Source organism: Eriocheir sinensis, chromosome 45 (assembly GCF_024679095.1).
Source record: "Eriocheir sinensis breed Jianghai 21 chromosome 45, ASM2467909v1, whole genome shotgun sequence".
In the NCBI taxonomy this organism is placed as follows: Eukaryota; Metazoa; Arthropoda; class Malacostraca; order Decapoda; family Varunidae; genus Eriocheir; species Eriocheir sinensis.
In genome coordinates, this window is record NC_066553.1 from 10,040,475 (window position 1) to 10,067,536 (window position 27,062).

Consider the following 27,062-nt stretch of genomic DNA (forward strand, 5'->3'; position numbering starts at 1 on the left):
CATGCCTGGATCCGGTCAACAACTGACCGGATCCTAGAACTTCATGCCCTTGTGGAACGCTGATGTGAGTTTCAACAGGGGCTACTCACAGCCTATGTTGATCTCAAGCAGGTTTTTGACTCACTGCAAGGTGAGGTACTCTTAAACATTCTGCAGATATGTGTAATTCCTGCAAGGATGAATGACATAATGACTGTCCTTTACTCTGGGATTGAGAGTGATGTGAAATGTGGGGGAGGCATTTCCAGTTTCTTCCCTGTTAATTCAGGAGTGAGGCAAGGGGTGCATCCTTGCTTCATCACTTTTTAACACTTGCATGTACTGGGTATTAGTTGTGGATCAAAATTGTTGTGGAGCATCTGTTGGCGACATCAAGGTCAATGACCTTGTTTTTGTTGAGATGCTGTACTTCTCACAGAGTTGCTGGAGGTTGTGGTGTTGGCTTTCGAAGTGCTGCATGAGGAAGCAAAGCATCTGGGACTGAAGTCTCCTGGGCCAAAACCAAAGTCCAGTCATTTGGAGGCTTACTGGATGACACAGTCATTCGACGGATTGGCCTGGCCCATGGTGAGTATATGTGTATTGATATCTATGCAGGTGGACAAAGACTCAAATCTTTAAAGTTACTTGTGCTGCAAGTCTTACTGAGTGGCTGTGAGACATGGGCATTGAATAGTGACTTGGGGAGGCGTGTTGATGCCTTTGATATCGTGTGACTTCGCATGTCAAACCAGTGACCATGAAACTGGAATTGAGAGTTGTTGTCAATTTAGTCTGTGAATGCCAACTCAGGCTACAGCAGAACCTCAGTTATCTGTCATTCAAAACAATGGCATGAAGCTGGGGCCAGATTTATTTTTTATTTTTTATTTTTTTTATTTTTTTTATGTGCTGCCTGTAGCACCAGTAGGCTTTCTTGAGGGGCCTTATGGACGGTCCCAGCCCGTTAGTGGCACAGGCTAATTTTATTTATAGTGGCTGCCGTGATGTATGACATGCTGGGACCATGCTGCCCCCCGGTGCTTCTCTTGACTGAAGTTGCTGAAGTTAGGGTTGATTGAAGATCTGCTGTGGTGGACTGTTTGGTCCCCCCTGGTCCTCCCCCCCTACTGCGCATGCGCCTTACCGTGTTTAAATGCGCTACTTGGCCCACTCCAAAATAGATTCACCTCCGGAAGAATCGGTCCAGTCAAGCTCACCAGTACCTTACAAGTATCAGTATAAGCAACATGATTGTGTATGAACCTATTGGTGCTCTTAAACTTCATCTCTTAAGCTTGTCTCTTATACATTTTATAGTTTTGAGGATGCTTTCATTTTTCTTAAATTGGTTTAAGAAAATTGAAAGCTTCCACAAAACTATGAAATGTATAAGAGACAAGCTTAAGAGGCGAGGTTTAACCCTTTCATTGTGAGTGGTGAGGGAGGCAACGATCCCCCCAGGCGCACTCTGGCAGCCCGATGGGGGGGGGGGGGGGTGTCGTCTCTATTAAGCTCTGTATCTGAAAAACTATTCATCATTGGAAAGAGGAGGCCCAGATCTATAAGATTCAGTTATGTATGCCTCTCCTGTGAATGTACAGGCATGTTCAAGGATGTTGCCTGTGAACACTTATGTCTGTGCGTGCGCAACAGCCAGCCATATTGAGGCAACTGAGTAGATCTTGATGGGGTGCTGGCAGGGTAGTATTCTGACTGCAAAATTTACAACTACACTCGGCCCTCGATTTAACGGACCCCAATTTAACGGATTTCAGATTTAACGGACCACAAAATCTCAACGGACGAGTACCCAGCAATGTTTATTCTGTCCGTTGCTGGGTAGATTTGTCATGTGTGACATCAGCTTTAGAAACGTCAAAACCGTAAAATAACAATAAAAATATATAAAATCCTATTAAAATAAATTTTAAAATAATAGTATGTATACTAGTACGTATATTATAAAATCATAAAAAAAGAAAAATTGCTCCGAGCTTGAAAGGTTGGAAAGTTTCGTTTAGTCGGCGCAACATCTGAGGTCATATGCCGGAGAGAGACAGAAGGGGAAGGAATTATAGGAGAAGGGAACAGATCCCAGGAGACAGGACACAACCCCTGATTAATACCTGGTACCCATTCACTGCTGGGTGGACAGGGACGTAGGGTATCGGAAAAGCTGCCCAAATTTTTCAACTCTGCCCGGGAATTGAACCTGGGCTCTCTCGGGTGTGAGCCGAGTGTGCTAATCACTGCACCATGAAGCCCCCTCCAAGCTTGAAGGGAGGCAGGTATAGAGGCTGACGTAATATGTGTTAACATGGTGCTATCTACCGCTCCTCGACCCACACTGCGGGGCAGATTCAGAAAGCACCTACATCGATGTAACACCGAGATACATCCCTCCACACTTCCATCGGGATTCAGAAAACAGAAAAAGGATGTAGCCGAGGATGTAACTCGGGTGTAAGTTACGCCAGCCTCAGAGGAGTGTAACTTGCATCCTTTCTACAATTTTTAATGAAATGCTTTATATATAATGTTTCCCAATAAGCAAATAAGAGTTTATGAGTCAATAAAGCAAAATCCTTCCTTAAATGCAATATGCTACAGCAGGGATGGAATATATGCTGTAGAGCTCACTATAGCTGTCAGCCGTCAGGTCTGCCAACGGCTGAAGAAGAGGAAGACTGGTGTTCTTCTTTTGACCTGTACTGCTTTGAATCTCTTCTTAGGTCCTTCTTGGTTATTTAGACTCAAATACTTAACTCTACACACTTAGATACCTCACTCTGCTCTGAGCTCTGTTTTTTCCGTACACTTTGCCTTTTGCTTTTCTGTTTTATAATTACCTTTTACTTTAGCCTACTTTGTGTTTCTGCTTTTCCCTTCTCTATCCTTTTGTTTGTTTTCTACTATTACACTTGTTCTTTTCATTTATCTTTTACTGCTGTAGTCTTTTCTCCTTGGAGGAATAATACACCGTATTCTTCCTCCAACGGGCCAGAGTGGTAGATTGCACCATGTTAACACGCCACCCACGCCTCAGTCCAGCGGCTGAGTCCGCGCTTGTCTCGAGGAACGTACTACATTGTCCGTTGCTGCTTTGATTCTGGTGTTTGTTTTATGCCAAGATGCCTCCCAAACAAGAAAAACGTAAACATGTGACTCTAACAGTGATGCAGAAACTTGATTTGATAAAGAAATTAGAACGTGGGTTGAGTGTAGCAAGCGTGTGTGATGAGTATGGTGTTAAGAAACAGTTTCCGATATTCATGAGTAAACTGAAGCTGCAGCAGTATACCGCGAGTTATTGTGTCGATGCGTCCTCAAGTAAAAGTGGAAAAGTAGCCCCAGGAAAACACATGAAAAGTGGTAGATTTTTTTTTTTTTTTTTTGTATACCGGTATGTATCGCAAGTAAGTATTTTCAAGCAATGGCCCACCCTTCCCCCCTTTTAATCCGTTAAATCAAGGGCCGAGTGTATTTGTTAAAAAAATCAGTCAGGTGATAGGCGAAGCTATGCAAAAATGCCGCTACAGAGCCCCCCCGCCGTTCACGGCCTCACTGTTCACGGATTCGCTTATACGTGGGTAGGGTATTTGTGACCCCTCCTGCCGAACGCGGATGAAAACTCGCGTATATGCGGTCTGTAGCGCCCAGCTCGAACGTTGTGCAATGTAAACAAAGAAACCGTCCTTGGGGCTGGATGTACGGGACTGTCTCTTTCTAAAGGAAACTTACTTATTTTTGCCTTCTAAACATCAAAATTCGATTTAAGTGTCATATTCATGCATGGAAGACCGCATTGCTATTCGCACTCTTTGACCGTGGGTCTGATGTTTGGCTGACAGGATCATGGTGGTTAAGAACCACAGTTATCCTACGTGCACTGTAGTGAAAACTCATTAATCTGGGACACAGAAAACATAATTTATAAAATTGGAATAACTTCACATCTCTTTCCCTCCCCAACAGAACATTACAGTGTTAAAGTAAGCGAAATAATCCTTAAGTATGATACACATACATGCTTTTCGGGTCTTTCAAGCTCGGCAACGCTGTCCCCGCACTAATAATGATGTTCAGTTAAAGTTAGTGTTAAAACCGTTTTAATAAGGGATGTTTTATGCAATAGTTATGGGTCAGGAAACGGAATATACTATGTGCTAAGTACGATGATCTGGCAACACTGGTGTACCTGGAGCAAAACAAACAACTTCTTTGTTTTGCTCCGCTGCAGCCGCCATCTTGTTTGAAACAAGATGGCGGCTGCGGCAAAGACGGTGAGGCCACGAACCTTTACACACTCTGGCTTTCCGGGCAGGTCAGGGCATTAAATAACACAACTAACCATCACATCAGACAATTGAGATCACCAGGAGAGTGGCAATAGTAGCTTAAACACAAGATATATAGGGAAAAACAGAGCCTACATTACCCCTTGCCTGGACGTGAGCATCACAGTCCATATTTAATTTGTGATTTATTTGTATGTAAAGCTATATAACAATGCTTAGAAATCCATTTTTTTTAATTCAATCGAGATGGTAGAACAAAACCCTATTTTCCCTATTTGATTACAGTCCCGTCGATTGTGGATTTGCGGATCACGGGAATCTCGAGGAACCAAATACCCGTGAACGGCGGGGGTTTCTGTGTATTGAACAACAACATCTGCCAGTTACTCGTCCGTAGACTTTCCGTGCCAGGCTGATATGATTTTCCACCAAATTTAGTGGAAAACCCACTGAACTGGCAATGCTGTGGGGTGAGAAGAGGCTCGTAAAATATTGTTGGAACACGCTCATACGAGGGAAATTTAAGTGCAATTGGAGGTCGCAGCAAGCGTCTAGCACCACCAGCAAATGTCGCTACCGCTCGCTGCAAGCGTTTAGCAATTTAAGGGTTAAGAGCGCCAATAGGTGCACACACAATCATGTTGCTTATTATACTGATACTGGTAAGGTAATGGTGAGCTTGAGTGGACTGATTCTTTCGGAGGTGAATCTATTTTGGAGTGGGCTGAGTAGTGCATGTAAACACGGGAAGGTACATGCACAGTAGGGGGGGGGACCAGGGGGAACTGATCAGTCTGCCACACCGGACAGCATGTGGGTATCTTCCGCCACTTGGCGATGTCTTAAAAAATCAGCGTGTTTCAGTGGGGGCTCGAACCTAGTCCGCGCTAGGTCCTCGGGCTCACCACGCCCACACGCTGATCACTTGGTCACCGCCTCCCCAGAGTTCCACTTAATCTTGACCCTTTCAATATAGTGACGTACACGTTGGCATCACAGTATGGAAAGGGTTAAGAGGAAATGGAAGAGGATTAATCCTCTTCTAAACCTCTTAATCCTCTTCCATTTCCTCTTAAGAGGTTTAGAAGAGGATTAAGAGGAAATGAAAGAGGATTAAGAGTTTTAAAAGAGGATTAACCCTTTCACACGGTGACGCGGACGTCGGTGTCACCATACTGAAAGGGTTAAGTTTCTCTTAAAGTTGAACATTTCAGTAACTGAATGTGGAGTTATGGTACTTTATAAATGTTAAATGATATGTCTAATGTCAAGAAATATGGGCATTGTAAGGTAGCATTTATAATTATAAAGGTTACGTTTATCATCGGCACAAGGCGATAGTCTTTTCTTGTTTGTAGATAAGAGCACGTGTTCCTCAGCCATAGACCCGTGTAGTGTGCTTCAGTATTGACACCTGCCTTTCACCGTTATTACTGGACCATTGGACCTGTTATTCGGTAGCGTAGGATGTATTTACTTTATTAGCAATTCTATAGGAGTTCTTTTCTATTGGAGGCAGTGGCTGAGTGGTCAGCAAGCCTGTCCCTCGTTTTGCCATGTCCTGGATGATGTGGGTTTGAATCTGCTGCTACCAGCCATGCACAGATGGTGCCACTATAAACACACGCCTGCGCCATGATGCCAAGAAAGCCTACCGGTGCTATAGGCCTGGACATAAAAAAAAATATATAAATATATATAAATAAATAAATAAAAAGCAAAAATAAAAATAAAAAGGTTTTGGCAATTCTATAGGAGTAAGTCTCAAAACAACGGCAAAACGGTTTATCCGGCACGAGCTTCCCCCCATGGCTGCCAGATAAATGAGGTTCTGCTGTATATGGTAATATGGCACACTTCCCAGATGCTAATCCTGCTCAGTTTTTTTTTCTTTTTTTCGAGACAATCCTGAGTGGAGGAAACCAAGATGGCGCCCATGTTACTCATGGCTGGGGCAAGTTGACTGACCCTGCCGGGAGGGACTTTGAATGGAAAGGGTAGCTGTGTAGGACCTTGCCTGAGGGGGGGGGGGTCGTTGGGAGTGTAGGCGGTGGGTGAGAGAAATGACATGCCCCAGGGGTTATGCTCTCACTTAATGTAAGTTGAAATTGAGGAGCACAATTTTGCACATCAGAATGTCTCATATCTCACACTAGTACATCGAGGTATTATACAGTATCGTCTCAAATGAAGAAAAGATACTACAGAAGCCCCCCGCCGTTCACGGCCTCACTGTTCACGGATTCGCTTATACGTGGGTAGGGTATTTGCGACAACCCCCGCCGAACACAGATGAAAACTTGCGTATATGCGGTCTGTAGCGCCCAGCTCGGTACAGACACCCCAGATGGGGTAATAAAAGACGTGTGAAAATTTTCTATGCAGTGTATTGGGATAAACCATCCACATATTATTGGGGTAGAGAGGAAAAGTTATTCAGAGTAGAGATGTATCGGACATCTGCATCCGCATCCAGGACCTTGACAGGCAACATTTACCACCTCCACCAGCTGCTGTTGCACCTCCTGTGGCTTGGCAGGGGCAACAGGCGCACTGGTGCGTAGATTAGGCAAGATGAATAATTAGCAGCGACCAACCACTTTCAAAGATCTCTCTCTCTCTCTCTCTCTCTCGTTAGTTTCTTTATACACCAAATATATATCCTGAATGACTATAGTCATTATTGGTGAGGAAGAATGGGAGAGGAGATTAGAAGAGGATGGAGGGATAACTACAGTGTTAGGTCTGTACGGCGATAGAAAGGAATCCGATCAAATGGTGAAAAGTATGAAAAATTTCCTTGTGAAAAGTTGGGAAACAAGGCAGAATAATTGTTGAAATTTATCAAACAGGAAGTGACAGAAGAAAGAAGTGAACAACCTAAAAGCAATACAAAGCGGAACAGGTTACAAGAAGAAGAGAAGACAGTTTGTTTACCACGTGCGAGTGAAGGTGGCAGTGCTCTACAGTGGAGTTTATACAGCCTTTTTTAGTTTATCATGGCCTCCAAGCATTCCTCCACGTCTTCTTCAGGCATGAAGAAGCCACGATGTGTGATTTATGTGTATGTAAAACTATATAACAATGTTTAGAAATGCCTTAGATATTCCTTTTTTTTTTTTATTCGATCGAGATGGTAGAACGAAACCCTATTTTCCCTATTTGATTATAGTCCCGTCAATCGCGGATTCATGAATCACGGGAATCTCGTGGAACCAAATACCCGTGAATGGCGGGGAGCTTTTGTATTCACACACTCAATGAAAAAGAGAACATGGGAAAAAGCAGAAAATGTTTTTAAAAGACAATTTTTGATATAACAAAAAACATACTAAAAAGTAGTTTGAAGGAGAGATGTGCATGACAGGTTGTGGGAAAAATAAAATAAAAAAAATAAAAAAAAAAATAAAAAATAATCAATAGCAACTCTTTGTGGCTTTGGACAGAGTCTACAGGCAAAATATGCCAATCGTTAAAATATACTGTACCTTGGGGTTCATTGTTTAAATCAGATCAGAAGTTTGTTAGGAAACTTTTCCACCAGTATTTATAGCAATTAATTTTTCAGTGTACCTGGCTCAGATCAAATTGACAAGGTAGTGGAAACGGTGATGCAGCTCAGACTTTAGGAAATAAAGATTATAGCAAACTAATTTAAACTAACAGATTTTGAAAGCATGCGATGGCAGAAGAGTTTTGTCCTTATCATGACATGAGTGGCAAACTTGCTAACTTTTCTTGGCTCATAGATCTTGAGAATATTTTATGATGATAATGATGGCAATGATCTACCAAACACACACAACTGCATATCTTAGTTATAGTGAGAGATATTGAGACCCTGGGGACTAATATTTTTTTATACGACCCTTCCATCCACAGGGTATTTTTGGGAGCTTCCCAGCCCTCTCTTGATTGTTCGTTTTTATTGAAAAACAATACAAGCCTTGATATCCAATAAGGTCTCCTCCCCTTCTACTGAGGACAATAGGAATATTTTTACTTTATGAAGTCTCAAATTCCCCAGTTGGGTTATGTCATTTATCAATACCTACCTGACTGCCTCCTGCAGCTTTCTGTGCAGCTGTGTATAAAGGTTGACATTGTAGGTAGTCTGCACATAGTGAATGGCCATGCGGAGAGCCTCAACACGAAGCTGAGGACAGCGGTCAGCGATAAAGATGAGGCGCTGCAGCTTGGCCAGACCTGTGTAGCAGTTGGCATACGTCTCCAGGTCCTGTCAGAAGGAATGGTAAAGAGAAAACGTTGGCATGATACAAATTAACCATAAGCACAACAGTAAAAATAAATAAATGGAATAGCCAATGTAGAGTTGTGAAAAAATTCATTCCATGACAATGATGCATTTTTTTTTCGTGAGGTCTTACTAACTTCACTCAGAAAAAAAAGACCAATGAAATTTACCTCATTATTTATTACTAAAAATGATTAAAGTTTTAAGAATTCTAAGTCATGTGCAAAATTGCCAACACAACAGAAACATAATCAACCCGTACAGAGTCATCTTTTGGCATAGATAGGGGTCATGCCAGGTTGCACTTTTTTTTTTCCCCCTAAAAATGTAAAAAAAATTACAAATTATTTGATATATATAATATTTATATGCGAGGAATGGAACCCTAGATTGTTCGTTGTCTTATTTTTCTCCGTCTCAGAGCAAACGATGTCATACCAGGCAAGGGAAACTTATCTTTAATTTTTTTTAGAGCCTATACCTTTATAACACTTCTCACTACCCTAAAGCGTGAGTAATGTATAAGTACTTCTTTACATCACAAAAACCTAAAAAAATAAACAGGAATTGTAAGTACAAGAAAATGATTGGATGTGCATCAGGCAACACCATTCGCTTCAAGGCCATCTGTACTACAATTGTAGTTCACAAAGTTCAACAAAACACTATGAAGCTTTCGATGATAAGTTTTCATTTCCGATTACTCTGAACCATAATTTATGATTCCACATACCTTACTGATTATAGAATCATGGAGTAATTACCTAGAAGAAAGTAACTTACCTTCTTGTATAATGATTTTTGTTGGAATGCGGACAAATGTACAGAAAGGCCCTTTAACATCCATTTAAAAATACGAAGACTTGTCAAATTATTCCTCTTTACTGTCAATGAACAATGTTACATACACAAACAAAAATAAAGGGCATATAAGCCCTCAAAAGAGCTTGTGTATATATATGTACTAAACACTTCCCTAAGAGGTACGTATATGTACGTACTAAACACTGTACGGGTTTAAGACAATCAACTACATAGAGTGGATTCACTTAAATTAGATCCCCAAGAGTGCCACGATTCCAGGCCTGGTAGGTGAGCAGGGTGCTGACTGACTGAAGCTTACTGAAAGGAGGCAGGCACAGTCTTACCTTTCCATCACCAAACAAATAGGCAAAGAAAATATTTACGTTTCTTTACTTAGCTCATTTGTTACACAGAAGCTCCTTGGGAGTTGGGAGGGCTGAGAGGGGGTCACACCTTCCTAACCACACTTACCCCCAAGTCTCTAAGTCAGAGCTCAGGTCAAGACAGGGTGGGTTAATTACTGTTGCTACACTATTAACCTCCCCTCAGTTCTGGTGAGGGAGACAGGACAAGTTCACACCTAGTCTGAAGCAGGTGAGCCTTGGTATGAAAAGCTACAAATAATGTACGGAAAAATCGTTCAAATGTACTTCTGTACTGCAACATACTACAAGTACTTCTTAATTTACACATGTACTGTATTGTGTTCCTAGTGAGATCACGTAATGTAAACAATTTTCCCACACTATAGTGTTATATAGGCAACATGCCAACCCTGGTGCCCTGTGCATTATTGAACAGGATCAGAATCAGACACCAGTAATCCATACAGTATATTCCAATGGCTCTTGGTCATTGGCCCTGCCATGAGCTGACAGTAAACATCAATGAGTCTAAAGATAAGGAGAGGCAATGAAGAATGGGAGTGTGTACATGTGTATGTATGTGTACTGTCAGTGGTGGGCACGGTTTCGCTATTCCGCTAATTAGCGAAGCTAACTTTTTCGTTAGCTGTTTAGTGATTTCGCTAACTTTGGAGACAGCTAGCGGACCAATTAACTTCTACTAAATGAAGTTTCTCCTCCACTAACTTTAAGTCCCCTAAAAATTCATACAGGTTTGTTCTTGTCCGTTGTGAGCAGACTCAGCACCAGTTATGCCACATGGCGCAATAATTCCAGGGCTTCCACTTTTGGGTAAATTACTCTTTAAAGCAGGGGAATTGGACAATTATTAGGGAGGGAAACTTTTGGGTATTTAAGGGTAATGCATCTTCCATTTCCAACTCTTTGAACTCAGGATTTAATAACAAGAATTCAATATTTTCCACCTGACAAGAAGTAAACTTAAAATAATAAAAATAAAAGTGTCTGTTATTGAAAAAATTAAAAAATGTGTAAATTTGCGGGGAATCTTGGGTAAAATATACGGATTTAGGATAAACTGAGTTTTTTTCTCTTTATGTTGTTGCTTGTTGGGCTCTTTGTTCAGTTCAGCTGCGGTTCGTTGTCACCGTGTAGTCGTCACGTTCATTATTGTCGCCTTGTTTATTGTTATCGATGTCATGGAAGGTGACCCAAAAGAGGACATTTTTGTTCCACCTGAGGATATTGACCCTGTTAATTTAGCGTGTTTTTATATATAATACATGATGATTATGTTGATTTTATGGCTGAAAACTTGTTATAATCAGAAGTGACATTTGAAATTTGGCACGCTCGGACACCCTGGATATGACGCAGGGCGCTGTTTTTGCCCGCCCATAGTGAAGGGGTTAACCGCGCCATACGCTAAATTGGGAAAATATACTGGAATAAGTTATGGTTAGGTTTGCTTAGGTTAGGGAATTGTATCTTACTATTAGTCATACCCGGTGACAATTATACTTGGAATTGAAGAAGATACGTTAATAAGCCTTTATAAAAACTTATGTTTCATGGGAATTGAGAAATAAATATCGGCTGTAGAATCAATTCCCAAAATATTACTCATAGAACCACAATAATATTATGTACAGTCGCGATATGAAGTGATGTCGCCGTGTACGTTTATTTTCGATCACGCATGTATCGTTATATATTTTCAAGAGTACCATTATTTTCCTGTATCTTCATCCTAACTAAATATATTTTACAAGCTAGAAAAAAAAAAATAAAGAAATATTCAATGATGTCTTACGAAGAGTTGTCAAAATATTTTGACACAAAGTGTTTTCGTTCACCAAGGAACAAGTCAAATGAAGTCCAAATATCGTCATATTACTCAAACAGAATGTAAAATTATCTTTTCATGATCATTGTTGACAACAATAAATCTAACATATGCACAATATATAGGATATGCATAATTAGTCGATATCCTTGACTAGGATGGCGTAATTTATTTAATTTATACTCTTGTATGATGATGACGTCATTGCCCGCACACCATTTTACTATACCTATTATTCACCCCTGACTCACTTTTTGCCTTTCGTGGTCAAGAAAACGATAACGAAAGCTTTCCGTGGACTTCTAATGCATGATAGTGATCAAGGGAAGACCTATAACTACCGTGGGATAGTTGGAGATGGAAAAATAAGAATAAACAGCTTCAGAATAGTCGTGTTTTGTAACTCCAAGCTCACTCTTTGCCACCGATCGCAAACATCATTGCCTTTCTTGGTCAATATAACGATGACAAAAGCTTCATGTAAACTTTTAATGCTTGCAGGTGATCAATGAAACATGTCCACAGCTTATAAGTGCCAAAGAATAATCGATGAAGGTGGGGAAATAAGAATATATGGCTCTGAAATGGAGGTGGTGGTCGTGGTGCGGGCAGGTAGGCTAATTGCAGCGTTGCCAAACATTAGGCTATGGTCGAGTGTTCCAAGAGGCATCCGGAATTTTGATAGTTCAGATATGGCAACCCTACCTATGAAGGCATTCTTCATTCATCATCGTTACTGAGCAATGTTACTATATATTTCAATGCCCATGCTTATAAGAAGTGCCATCATAGTGAATAAAAGGTGTTCAATGTGAAACCTTATTATTTGATCGTTTCTTAATCAATAAAACACAAAGTACCGCCAGTAACTGTCCATTCGCTTCGTATCATACTGTGTGTGTGTATTAATAGCTGCAGAAGACAGTTCATGGAATGACCCAGAATATATATATATATATATATATATATATATATATATATATATATATATATATATATATATATATATATATATATATATATATATATATATATATATATATATATATATATATATATATATATATATATATATATATATATATATATATATATATCACCTAAATCCGAACAACGTATAACAACTGTTTTGCAAAGATAAGCACATGACTTGAGCTAAATCATTTCAAGGTTGTCATCAGTACTGAAGACAACACATGACATTCGCAGTCGCATCTTTTAAAACAAATGAATGTATAATTGTAATTCAGGTACTATTATGTTATTTTACATCACAACGTATTATAGATTATCATTAAAAGGGAACATTATAACATAAACAATAAATACACATCACTTCCGTTACCTTTAAATGCTCCCGTACAAAACATTTTGAGAGTGGCGACATCACTTCATATCGCGACTGTACATATGGCCCACATGACTTATTCCCAATATCAATAGTGTTCAGCATCAGTATACCTGCTGAGAGAATAGTGTGGTTTTATTCATCTGATATAGTGTTAATAATGTCGCTATACCCTTGTCTCGTGGCTTATTGGCATTAATCCGTGTGAATTCAAGCTTTTCCGAGCTACATTCTTACAGTTTTCATGGTCATTAGTTAACTCATTACAATATTTTTTTTTCTATTTTTGTGGCATTATTTATCATTCTTATAGTTTTCATGATCATTAGTTAACTCATTACAATATTTGTTTTTCTATTTTAGTGGCATTCTTTGTCATAATGATAGGAATGAGTCTTTCAATGTTAAACAAGTATTTACTCAATCTTTCTAAGACGACATATTTCCTCTGATGATGATGTTTGTATGATGATTCTATCTCATATTTTAACGGAGGCAAGCTCGTCCAAGACACATTCGGAACAAGCTTGAGGCTTGTCTCACAGCTTACTGGCATTAATCAGTGTGAATTCAAGCTTTTCCGTGGCCTGACCTACATTATTACAGTTTTCATGGTCATTACACTATCTTTTTTTTAGTGGCGTTATTTATCATAATGATAGGAATGAGTCTTTCTATGTTAAACAAGTATCTGTATTTACTCTTTCTTTCTTGGCTGACATAATTATTTTCTCTTATGTTGTTTATATCTCGTCCAAGACACCTCTGGAGCAGGCTTGAAATCTAATCTCTTTCTTGACATCAGTCAAGTTGTCTTCACATCCACAGTGCCAAAACTGCCCGAAAGAGGACGACAAAAACAAGCCAAGGCTGACATCATCGAATCTCGTCCTCGAATCCAAACCAGAATCCAGCCTACAAAAACATGCCTTTTATAATTTGATTACCCCTATTTCAGCCTAACCTTCCCAAACACAAACTCATCGTTGATAGATGATGCACTTGTTGTGGAGGCGAGGCTCCCTGATTGTGGCCCTTTGAAAGCCTTCAGTTTGCCCCCTGATTTTGGAGGCCCCTGGGCAGCTGCCCACTTTGCCCACTCCTAAATCCGGCACCGGAATTTTTATTTATTTTTTATTTATTTATTTTTTTTACGCCTTGGCCTATTGCGCCGGTAGGCTTCTTCCCGGTGGATCCTGATGGTCGGTCCAAGGCCTTTTCCCGGTGGGTCCTGATGGTCGGCCCAGCCCGTTCTGGCGCAGGCGAGTGTTTATAGTGGCGCCATCTTGCATTGGGTCATGCTGCCCTCCCAGAGCTCATCTTTAATCCTAGAATCTAAAGTCCGGGTTGATAGGTGGTCTTCTAGACAGCATGTGGGTAGTTTTAAGCCACTCGGCAGCGGCTGAAAAATCCCAGCTTGGTGGCACCGGGCGGGGATTGAACTCGCGTCCTCCTGAATGCAGGGCCGTCTTGATATCTGTTCAGCCACTGCCTACCATGTGTGTGTGTGTGTGTGTGTGTGTGTGTACGAGTTGTCTCGACGGCAGTGTGTGTGTGTGTGTGTGTGTGTGTGTGTGTGTGTGTGTGTGTGTGTGTGTGTGTGTGTGTGTGTGTGTGTGTGTGTGTGTGTGTGTGTGTGTGTGTGTGTGTAAAGTTGTCTCAACGGCTTTTTTTTTTTTGTGTGTGTGTGTACAAGTTGTCTCGACGGCAGTGTGTGTGTGTGCGTGTGTGTATTTACCTAGTTGTGACATACGGGAAAAGAGCTACGCTCGCGCTGTCCCGTCTCCATATCCTCTCTTATCCAACTTTTCCTTAAAATCATGAATGTTTCTTGCACAAACCACCTCCTCCTCCAGTCTATTCCATAGCTCAATGCTTTTGTTTGGGAAGCTAAACTTTTTCACATCTTGCCTACACGTGGTCGCCCTCAACTTCTTTCCATGTCCTCTCGTTCCACACACACAGGTCCTCTCTGTCCAGATTCTCCATCCCGCTCGCCACCCTGTACACCACTATCAGGTCTCCTCTCTCTCTTCTTCTCTAAAGGGTTGTGAGCCCCATGCTATTGAGTCTCTCCTCATAAGTCCGATCCCTAAGTTACGGTCCCATCTTAGTTGCCACTCTCTGCACTCTTTCCAGCTTTCTTATGTTCTTCTTTTTGTGAGGAGACCAGACCACTGCTGCATACTCCAACCTTGGCCTTATCATTGTAACTATTATTTTCTTCATCATCTCCTCGTCCAAATACACAAATGCCGTCCTTATGTTCCTCAGCAAATTCATAGTTTGTCCCGTTATCCTGTTGATGTGTTTGTCCAGTGACATGTTCTCCGAGATAGTCACTCCCAAATCTTTTTCTTCCATTCCTCTGCATATTATCTCACTTCCCATCTTAAAATCATATTCAAATCTTCTACCGCTCCTACAAAACTATTTTTTTTAACGTTTCCCAAGGTTGAACTCCATCTGCCATGTACCACTCCACTCCCATATTTTATCCAGGTCCCTCTGCAATGCCTCACAGTCCTTCACATCATTCACTCGTCTCAATAGCTTTGCATCATCTGCAAACAAACTCACATAGCTGGTCACTCCATCCACCATATCATTTATATAAACAGCAAATATTATTGGCGCCAACACCGAACCTTATGGGACCCCACTCATCACAGGGCACCAGTTGGAAACCCTGTCCCTGATTATCATCCTCATTTCCCTGTTAGTTAGGAAGTCCCCCAGCCACTTAATCAGTCCATCACCCACTCCACCCCTATTTTTAATTTTCCAAATTAGTCTTCTGTGCAGTACTTTGTCGAATGCCTTTTTCAAATCCAGGTACACTCCATCTCCCCAGCCTTCTCTCTCTTGTAATAAATCTGTCACCCTTGAGTAATAACACAACAAGTTGGTGACACACGATCTCCCTCTCCTGAATCCAAACTGACAATCCGAGATAATTTCCTCACTTTCTAAGAAATCAGACCACCAGTTTTTAACCAGCCTCTCGCATATCTTTGCAACCACACTAGTGAGTGATACCGGTCTGTAATTTAATGGGTCCTCTCTCTTTCCTCCCTTAAAAATTGGTACTATGTTCGTTCTCTTCCAATCTTGTGGTACCCTTCCTTCAGGTGCTCATTATGGAGTGCAGTTTCTCTGCAAGTTGCTCACTACATTCTTTCAAGATCCACCCTGATACTCCATCCGGCCCCGTTGCCTGTCTTACATCCAGCTTGTTCAAGCTTTCCTTGACCTCCTGCACCGTTAACTGTATCTCCTGCATAACCCTTCCTCTTTCCTGGCCCGGTGGTTGTACAAATTCATCTTCCTTTGTGAAAACTCTATGGAAGCTATTGTTCATCACTTCTGCCATCTCTGCTGAGTTCTCATATGTAGTTCCATCCATTTTCAGTTTATCGATTCATAAATTTGCCGTTCACGTCTATAGAATACTATGGGTTGGTCTTTGTACTTGTCGATTATATTTTTTTCATATTTCCGTTTTTCTTCTCTTCTAATCTTTGTATATTCATTCCTTTCTTGCTTGTAATCATTCCACGAGTTGATTCTTCTTCGTCTCCTCCATCCCTTCCAAGCTTCCTCCTTTCTCTTTCTAGCCGCCTCGCATCTTTTGTTAAACCATTCCTTTTTACCAACATCCTTTTTGGTTACCTTTGGGACATATCTATTTTTGGCTTCCTTGTATAGTTTTAAAAACTCTTCCCACTTATCCCGTGTACTCTTGGCCTTGTACAGCCCACCCCAATTTGCATTTTCAAAAAAAGTTCTCATGCTAACAAAGTCTGCCTTAGAGTAGTTACTTCTCCCAATTTTGTGATCCTCTGTTCGGTCAATCGTTCTCTTTTCTTTTACTTCAAATTCCACAACCGCATGGTCGCTCTTTGCTATTGGACATTCTACTTTAAGATTTTCTATTACTTCTGGCTCCTTGCTAAATACCAGGTCTAGTCTTGATGCCTCACCTTCTTTCCTGAATCTAATATGTTCCTTAATCCATTGAGTCAGTACATGTTCCATTGCCAGTTGCAGGAGTCTTCCTCCCCACGACTCTTCTGTTCCCTGCGTCTGCCAATCCTCCCATTCTACCTCTTTGCACCAATCATAATTATTCTCTCACACTCTCTCAACATTCCATCCAGGCAACTCACCATGTCTTGTATCATTTGTTCATATTCTTGGACCTTCCATGCATTGGTTCTTGGTGGCACATACCCTACTACATACTGCCTCCTTCTACTTTCAGCACCCACAATTTTTACTTTCAGTACCTCTGCCAAGCCTTCACCCTCAATCACCTCCTCCACCCTAATGCCTAATGTGTGTGTGTGTAAGTGTGTGTGTGTGTATTTACCTAGTTGTGACATACGGGAAAAGAGCTACGCTTGCGCTGTCCTGTCACCATATCCTCTCTTATCCAGCTTTTCCTTAAAATCATGAATGTTTCTTGCACAAACCACCACCTCCTCCAGTCTATTCCATAGCTCAATGCTTCTGTTTGGGAAGCTAAACTTTTTCACATCTTGCCTGCACGTGGTCGCCATCAACTTCTTTCTATGTCCTCTCGTTTCTCTCTGTCCAGATTCTCCACCCCGCTCGCCACCCTGTACACTGCTATCAGGTTTCCTCTCTCTCTTCTTCTCTCCAGGGTTGTGAGCCCCATGCTATTGAGTCTCTCCTCATACGTCCGATCCCTAAGTTCCAGTACCATCTTAGTTGCCACTCTCTGCACTCTTTCCAGCTTTCTTATGTTCTTTTCATGAGGAGACCAGACCACTGCTGCATACTCCAACCTTGGCCTTATCATTGTAACTACAGTACCCTCTCGAGTTTCGCGCTATCCGAGTTTCGCGATCCTCGAGTTTAGCGCTTAGTCCTAATTTCTTACCATCACGACTTTCGCGCATTACCGCCAAGAGTTTCACATTCCTTTGACATGTACCGGTCGCGTCTACCTACCGTCGGCGTCATGCGTGCTGCCTTAAAAGGCGGTGTCCAACCATTGGGGCTATGGGCAACCGCAGTTGCCCGTATGCCCAACCGGGAGCGAGCTGTTGGTTGTCCTTATGAATGGAAAACGGTTGTGAGTACATGCGTGGGTACGTGGGTACCGAACGGCTGCATGTAAACAAACAGACGACGGCAGTGGCTGAGGAGTGAGGAGCAGTGGAAGATGGCCCACCAAGAGACTCGTAAATTGGACTGGCAGAGCTGCTTTGCTTACTACTTAATTAACAAGATAAGAGAACACCCCGTGCTGGGGAACCACAGTCCAAAAATCTTTTTTCTCGAATCTATGAAAATTGTAGATCTCCCAGCGATGTTTTCCTCTTCTCCTTCTTCTTTTGACCTGTAATGCATGGCAGCGATGGTGAAAAGTAACAGTGGAAAATAGCAAAAGGTCATAGAAAACCAAAATCAGGGAAAGAAAAGAACAGAAAAACACCTAAGTTCAGGGTGAAGTGTATAAGTGCGCACTGTTAAGTAAATAAGGGCCGCTTTCACAGTCACTGTTTGTTTTGATCGTTACCAATGGCGGCGATCGACGCTATAGTTTTCCACTTGAAATTGGCCTATGGGGTAGTGGTGGCTGCAGAGAAAGCGACAGGTGTTGAGAGTGTGGTGAGGTGCGGGGCGAGGCTAACCCCGCAGCCGCCACGAGGTGCCTTTGTAAAGGCAATACCTCCGACACCATCACATCGCATCACTACCCATTGGCCAGTTTCACGTGGAAATACTAGAGTGGCGATTGCCGCCATTGGTAACGATCAGTACAAACAAAATGACTGTGAAAGTGGCCCCAAGTGCATGTTGTGAAGTATAAAAGTGTGGAGAAGGAGGACCTAAGAAGGGATACAAAGCATTACAGGTCAAAAGAAGAAGGTCCACTACACTGGCCGGTGCTGCGAGAAATATCTCCCCGCTGAAATTAGTCATTCTGCTGTCCACCACGCATGCGCGCTGTGGGAATACACAGCATTAAAAGTGTTAATTTGCCTGGATTTGTTATTTTTAGTCCGCTTGTGGTCTTTGTAAGCGGTGAGGGAAATATGGAAGCAGTAAGCAAGTTGAACCTCTCTTCGAGCTATTTTGCGGCGGCGGCACCAGTTTATGTTCAATAGGCATTGACAAGTCAATCATGATGTTAGTGATTTAATGATATATAACAGAAAGAATTAGCAGATTATACCATAACACACAGAAAACTACCAGAAGCTATAGGTTTGTCCAACTGTACCACGGGTGACCGTGAGCAACCACCCTTACATTAGCAGACGACACCACGTGGATCACAAGCGTGTATTCAGAACTGCCAGCCAATTGTAAGGCAGCCGCCTTCAACTGTGGCTTTAGAACGACCTGTTCTCACTTCCCATTTTCTGCCTATTACCAAGGTACGTATTTTGATATAACAAGGGAGTAAAGTAAAAAAAAAAATTGTGATAACAAGGGAGTCAAGTCGAAAAAAAAAAAGTAATTTTTTTCCACAGGCCAGAACCAATAAGCGCTTTTTCATGTATTTCAATACCTCGAGTTTCGCGATCCTTGAGTTTAGCGCTATACCTTCAGAATGAAGCAAGCGCAAAACTTGAGAGGGTACTGTATTATTTTCATCATCATCTCTTCGTCCAAATACACAAATGCCGTCCTTATGTTCCTCAGAAAATTCATAATTTGTCCCGTTATCCTGTTGATGTGTTTGTCCAGTGACATGTTCTCTGAGACAGTCACTTCCAAATCTGTTTCTTCCATTCCTCTGCATATTATCTCACTTCCCATCTTATAATCATATTCAAATCTTCTACTGCTCCTACAAAACTCTATTTTTTTTTACGTTTCCCAAGGTTGAACTCCATCTGCCATATACCACTCCACTCCCATATTTTATCCAGGTCCCTCTGCAATGCCTCACAGTCCTTCACATCATTCACTCGTCTCAATAGCTTTGCATCATCTGCAAACAAACTCACATAGCTGGTCACTCCGTCCACCATATCATATAAACAGCAAACATTATTGGCGCCAACACCGAACCTTGTGGGACCCCACTCATCACAGGGCACCAGTTGGAAACCCTGTCCCTGATTATCGTCCTCATTTCCCTGTTAGTTAGGAAGTCCCCCAGCCACTTAATCAGTCCATCACCCACTCCACCCCTATTTTTAGTTTTCCAAATTAGACTTCTGTGCAGTACTTTGTCAAATGCCTTTTTCAAATCCAGGTACAGGTAACTCTCAATTTACGCGAGTTTGGTTTACGCGTTTTTGAAATAATGTGGGATCCAAAATGCAAATAAATGTTTAATTTACACGTTTTTTTCACTTATACACGATATTTTATGGAGTGGCCACCAGATGTCTCACGCAACTGGACTCACACGGCGCCGTGGACACACAGCTGAGCTCAGTTCTTCCCGCGCGCCACTTGAACAACAATACAGTACCCACACTGCCACGCTGCTCAACAATAGGGATGGGCAGATACCGGTACCAGTACTAACGGTACCAGCTATACAGTACAGTACCGGTACCAGACTGCTCGGTACCGGTACCAATACTAGCCAGTCGCTCATGGTGTCCCTCATTTCTTCCTCACACGAGTGAGGCTGAGACTGAGTGCCTGAGTGGATATCTCGGTGATATGGATATTCTCTCTCTCTCCATTGAATGAAGTGAATATTTATTTTTCAATAGAAACCTACCTCTTGTTTGATTTACGTTGTTTTTGATTTACGCGACCTCTTCAAGGACACAATACTCGCGTAAATCGAGAGTTACCTGTACACTCCATTCCCCCAGCCTTTTCTCTCTTGTAATAAATCTGTCACCCTTGAGTAATAACACAACAAGTTGGTGACACAAGATCTCCCTCTCATGAATCCAAACTGACAATCCGAGATAATTTTCTCACTTTCTAAAAATTCTGACCACCTGTTTTTAACCAGCCTCTCGCATATCTTCGCAACCACACTAGTGAGTGATACCGGTCTGTAATTTAATGGGTCCTCTCTCTTTCCTCCCTTAAAAATTGGTACTATGTTTGCTCTCTTCCAATCCTGCAGTACCCTTCCTTCACTCAGGGAGGCGCTCATTATGGAGTGCAGTTTCTTTGCAAGTTGCTCACTACATTCTTTCAGGATCCACCCTGATACTCCATCCGGCCCCGTTGCCTGTCTTACATCCAGCTTGTTCAAGCTTTCCTTGACCTCCTGCACTGTTAACTGTATCTCCTGCATAACCCTTCCTCTTTCCTGGCCTGGTGGTTGTACAAATTCATCTTCCTTTGTGAAAACTCTATGGAAGCTATTGTTCATCACTTCTGCCATCTCTGCTGAGTTCTCATATGTAGTTCCATCCATTTTCAGTTTATCGATTCTTAAATTTGCCGTTCACATGTCTATAGAATACTATGGGTTGGTCTTTGCACTTGTCGATTATATTTTTTTCATATTTCCGTTTTTCTTCTCTTCTAATCTTTGTATATTCATTCCTTGCTTGTTTGTAATCATTCCACGAGTTGATTCTTCTTCGTCTCCTCCATCCCTTCCAAGCTTCCTCATTTCCCTTTCTAGCTGCCTCGCATCTTTTGTTAAACCATTCCTTTTTACCAACATCCTTTTTGGTTACCTTTGGGACATATCTATTCTTGGCTTCCTTGTATAGCTTAAGAAACTTTTCCCACTTGTCTTGTGTACTCTTGGCTTTGTACACCCCACTCCAATTTGCATTTTCAAAAAAAGTTCTCATATTAACAGTCTGCCTTTGGGGCCACTTTCACAGTCACTTTGTTTGTTTTGATCGTTACCAATGGTGGCAATCAACGCTTTAGTTTTCCATGCACGTGAAACTGGCCTATGGGGTAGTGGCGGCTGCAGAGGAAGCGAGAGATGTTGAGAGTGTGTGCCAAGGTGCGGGGCTAGGCTAACCCCGCAGCCGCCACTACCCCATCGGCCAGTTTTACGTGGAAATACTATAGCAGCGATCACCACCATTGGTAACAATCAAAACAAACAAAATGACTGTGAAAACGGTCCTTAGAGTAGTTACTTCTCCCTATTTTGTGATCCTCTTTTTGGCTAATCGTTCTCTTTTCTTTTACTTCAAATACCACAACTGCATGGTCACTCTTTGCTATTGGACAATCTATTTTAATAGATGGTCCAATATTTAATAGATTGCCCAATGTGTATGTGTGTGTGTGTGTGTGCGTGTGTGTAGATAGCTGAATGTTCACTGCATGAAGATTCTAAAGAAATAAACAAAGTTTGCTAACTAAATGTAACAGGAGAGTTAAGTAAAGAAAAAATAATATTTTCTGAGCCTCCATGAGGGTCATGGTTAGTAGAGGTGAGACCCCACACCTGCCTTCTTTCATGAAATAGTCAATCAGCAATATCCTTACCTCACAGGCTAGGAATAGTACAACTCTAGGAAATCTATATAAAGTGAATCCACAATAATTCTATTTTTTTTGGAGAGAGAGAGAGAGAGAGAGAGAGAGAGAGAGAGAGAGAGAGAGAGAGAGAGAGAGAGAGAGAGAGAGAGAGAGGGGGGGTATCACTCACCAAGGAAGTGCTCTCCACTATTACTGGCTCCTCCTCTGTGTTGTCATTTTCCTCCACTGCCATGTCAATGACCATTGGTTCTACATTGTTCTGAAACAAATAAAACATCACTCTGTTAAACTTTTCACAATATTCAATCATAAATAACATTTTGTCTTCTTAACTCCTTCGTTACCGACTGCATACTGCCCCCATGTATCAACATGCTTCCCCCAGCACTGACTTTTTCACCTGCTCTGCCCAATATCATGGGGGCAGTTTATACTTATCTCTACACTCTTATTTAGGAATTTATATATATATATATATATATATATATATATATATATATATATATATATATTATATATATATATATATATACTATATATATATATATATATATATATTTTTTTTTTACATGGTCAGATATATTTTGGCCACAATGTACTTTAAGCAAAATACAATTTGTGACATTATTTCTTGTGCAGAGAAGCTGCAAGACCATATGGAAAAATGGCACCTCCGCATTCTACAGCTGGGCAAACACTATTGTACATGCCCATCCAATTGTCCTTGAAATATATGTACTACCACAGCTCCGATGTCAGTAATTAAATTTCATATGTATATTTGAATGTGTTAAAAGTACATCTATATACATGAAAAATGGTAATATTATAGACTATACTACAAAAAAGCTATAGTAAACACAAAAGTATTAGGTCACTCTATAACTTTGTCATAGGCTTCATCTCATCATTACTTTATAGGTCACAACTGATGGTCAGTTGCCAATCATCAACTTGTCAATTTGAGACATGAAAACAACATAAATTGACAAAATAAAGCCCTGTGTAGTCAGGGTAGCTATAAATTACAGGTGTAATACATTGGTTCATCAGCAGATATTGTCATGATTACAACAGGTATTCATCCATCATCCATGAGGAGGTTGAAGTTCACAAACATTTCACAAAACAAGGCACTGAAGTGCAGAATACATTCCTTAACCCATACAGTGTTGACTTCAGATGAAGAGAAGGTATATAGACACAATCAATCAATCAGTGGGGGCATACGCCCGGGGGCGTGTTGCCTCGCCCACCCTACGTCGCAAAGTACGGGAGTCTCCGGGCGAGTCTCCATTCAGACCCCTTTCCCATCCTCTCAAACCATGAACTCCGTGGTCATCCCCTTGGTCTCCTCTACTCAGGATTTTGTCTCTTACAGAAACAATCCAATGAGTAGGATCAGGTTCTGGGTAATGTGCCATATGCCCAATTGCTAGAGTTGGCAATGATGGACTATGCAGGTAATATATAGAAGAGCCTCGTTTATCTGGCACAAACAAGGGGAAGCTTGTGCTGGATAACTTGTTTTGCTGTTGATTTGAGACTTACTCCTATAGAATTGCCAAATTCCTCCATCAGACTATGGTGGGACTCATGATTTTCAAGTCGCTGGCAAATCTCCAACTTCTGCTTCAAGGTAAGCCCCTTGCGCTTTCTCTTCTCGGTAACCTTAGGCATGTTGCTACCGAATAACAGGCCCAACGGTCCACTAATAACAATGAAAGGCAGGTCTCGATACAGCCGCACAACACACTGGTCTATGGAGAGTAAACGCGTTGGGTGTACAGGCGATGCTGCATAGTTGCCAACTCCACTTTGGCAGCCCTGGTGTAAGCAATGGCAGATCAGACCCGCGCTGCTGTTTTGGATGCTGGATAAACGAGGTTCTACTGTATGTTGAATCAGTCTCACGGAGTAGTTGCCAGTTTGACACAAAGGCCCATATTCCCGTCTCGCAACATCTTCCTCGAAGTAAAACTTAGCATTTCCAAGGTACCTCCAGACCTCCCTTGGGACATAATTAGGCATTATATCATCATTTATGCATAATGAAGTGCTAGTATAGTCTCACTGGCGTAAAATACATAAATTTCAGTCCCCCTTGACCCGAATATGATGAAAAAATTAGATATAAACACGTTTTCAAGACTTTAACCCTTTCCATCCGTGACGCAGACATCAGCGTCACAGTATGGAAAGGGTCAAGAGGAAATAGAAGAGGATTAATCCTCTTCTAAACCTCTCAATCCTCCTCTAAATTCCTCTTAATTCTCTTACATTTCCTCTGAAGAGGTTTAGAAGAGTATTAATAGGAAATGGAAGAGGATTAAGAGGTTTAAAAGAGGACTAACCCTTTCCATACGGTGACGCCGTCGGACGCCGACGTCAGCATCACCGGAGTGAATGGGTTAATGCAGAAGTGAATAAATAGGGTGATGTTTTCCTGCAGGGTGTCACGTTTATTGACAGCGTAAAGATGTTCTATAAAGTGAAACGTATGGGCGACAATTATGTTATCAGAATAAGAATTACATTTTGTTTGTTCATAAGTGGAAGTATGAAGAGGAACTGGGAAATATTCAACTGCTCAAGCTATACACTTTTCACATGAGGAAGCAGCACCACCGCGTGTTCCACAACCGTCAGCTGAACGTTGCCAGGTTGTCATATTCTGCCTCTTAGGTTTGCCGATTTCCGACCCAACACTGCTTTCATCACCCAAAAAACTGCCTCCATATATGGCTATCGTTTAACTGGTTAATTATTGGTGCTTCTTGGCAACAGTTATGGGCCAGAAACCAGTACACTCAACCCTCGATTTGCCGGACCTCCATTTGCCGGATTTCGGATTTGCCGGACAAGAGTCCGTGGGGTAAAAAAAAAAAAAAAGTCCGGGACAAGTCGATTTCAAACTACCGCGCCAGACAAAGTTCGCAAATCGGGCACTAGATGGCAGCGCGGGCGGACATACACGTCTAGTACTGGACTGTACACAAGTCTGCCGCGTCACACGAGTGTTGTGCTTACGTGCTTGTCGTGGATACACCTCTTCTTCACAACGATGCCACCCAAAAACCCACCAAAGTATAGGACAGCTATGCGAGGTGTAGTCCGGGGGTGGGTTGTGTTTCCCGGACATATATAGGGTAAAGTCCGGCAAGGGGGTAGACCCCCGGACATTTGCCATTCCCGGACAAGCCTTCCCCCCTTTTAGTCCGGCAAATCGAGGGTTGAGTGTATATACACAGCCCTTGAGAATGATAATCTGGCTACGTTGACCATGGACCAACACCTCGTTAATTCAACTTTTCTCATCCATATTTCGTACATGAGGTAAGAACTACATCGATAATCATCTCCTGTGCTGGGCAGGAAGGTTTATATAGGGATGCTACTCAGATTTCTTGTGCCCAGGATGTTTACAACATGTTCAAGGGCGGGCTTTTTAAGCTGCCAACCCACATACTGTAGGACATATTTTGCATGCTTTTAGCCTATTATTAAGGATTTTAGCCACAAACGCTTACATACAGGGTGCAAAAAGCTATTCCTAGGCAGCTACTGCTTGTTACATTGCGTACAAGCAGACGGCCATATGTGACTACAGGCAGCATTGAAGTCAATGAATGTGACCTCACGTAGCCCAGTCATTCTAAAGATTATGGAACGATCAGGCTGCTTTGCTGAAAACAACACAGTCTGACGAAAATATATGGTTTGTATCTTAATTAATAACATTAACCGAAAGCAGTGTTACCAGATAAGAATGTCTCACAGATTTTGATCTGCCATACCTGCCAGGTAGGGAGGAAGGACGCTTGGGTGCCATAGTAGAGGTTAAAATGCAGTGTACGTATTCCAGAGAAAAGTTCTCCTCAGTCTGAAGCTTGCTGGCACTGTGAGTGGAACGTTTCTCTGGAATACGTACACTGCATTTTGACCTCTACTATGGCACCCAAGCGTCCTTCCACCTCCTCACAGGAGGTGGAAGGATGGGGTGAGGAGGGAGGAAGGAGAGCGGGGTGAGGATTTGGCAGACAACGAAAATGACCAGTGACGCATCAACAGAGTGATGGTGAGTGTGAGGATGTGTTTTTGTTGTGTCAGTGACAAACAAATGTAATGTAGCATTCTTTCTTTAGAAAACTTTAACTTAAAGGAGTTATCTTTGTCACCAATAACATGGGTAGTCAAAGGAAGAGGAAGGAGGCAAGCGAGGCGGAGGTGAAGGGAGTGGCTGGTGACAGGAGCATGGGGCGAGGACGGTCGGTGACTGACGCAGGTGAGGAACAAATTTAAATAAAATGAGAATGTGTGTTTTTGTTGTTTCTGTGACCTACTAATGTATTAATGTTTTTTTTCTTTTTTTAAGGTTAGAGTAACAAAATCCCCAAAATAGGCAGACTTTCCCAGTGTCCAGGAATGTAACCCCCCCCCATTACCATTGTTTCCTATGGGGAAATTATGTTTAAATAACGCGATTTTAAATAATGCGACATCTCCAGGAACATAACCCTCATGTTAATCGAGAGGTGACTGTACACTCGAACGCCTGGCATCACAACATGGATCAAACAACAGATAAACATGGAACCTCTTCACATACGCAGACAAGCACTCAGACTTACACTTATATACAAGATCACATATTAACATGCAATGTGGTGTGAAGTGTAGTGTGGTCGGGTATGGTGTGACCCATGAGGTGTGGAGTGACTGGGTGTGATGTGACTGTGATGTGTGGTGT

The 27,062-nt window shown here is 41.8% G+C and overlaps 1 protein-coding gene across 3 annotated transcripts in view; it reads right to left on the minus strand.

The window, feature by feature from the left end:
- LOC126980727 (COP9 signalosome complex subunit 1-like) overlaps nucleotides 1–27,062 on the minus strand; it is a 71,371-nt gene that overhangs the window by 32,946 nt on the left and 11,363 nt on the right. For all 3 annotated transcript variants that reach the window (XM_050831006.1, XM_050831007.1, XM_050831004.1), the window contains exons 2-3: nucleotides 22,482–22,571; nucleotides 8,336–8,517 (exon numbers count right to left, since the gene is read on the minus strand). In XM_050831006.1, the coding sequence (XP_050686963.1) occupies nucleotides 8,336–8,517; nucleotides 22,482–22,571 (272 nt within the window). The remainder of the gene's footprint in view (nucleotides 1–8,335; nucleotides 8,518–22,481; nucleotides 22,572–27,062) is intronic.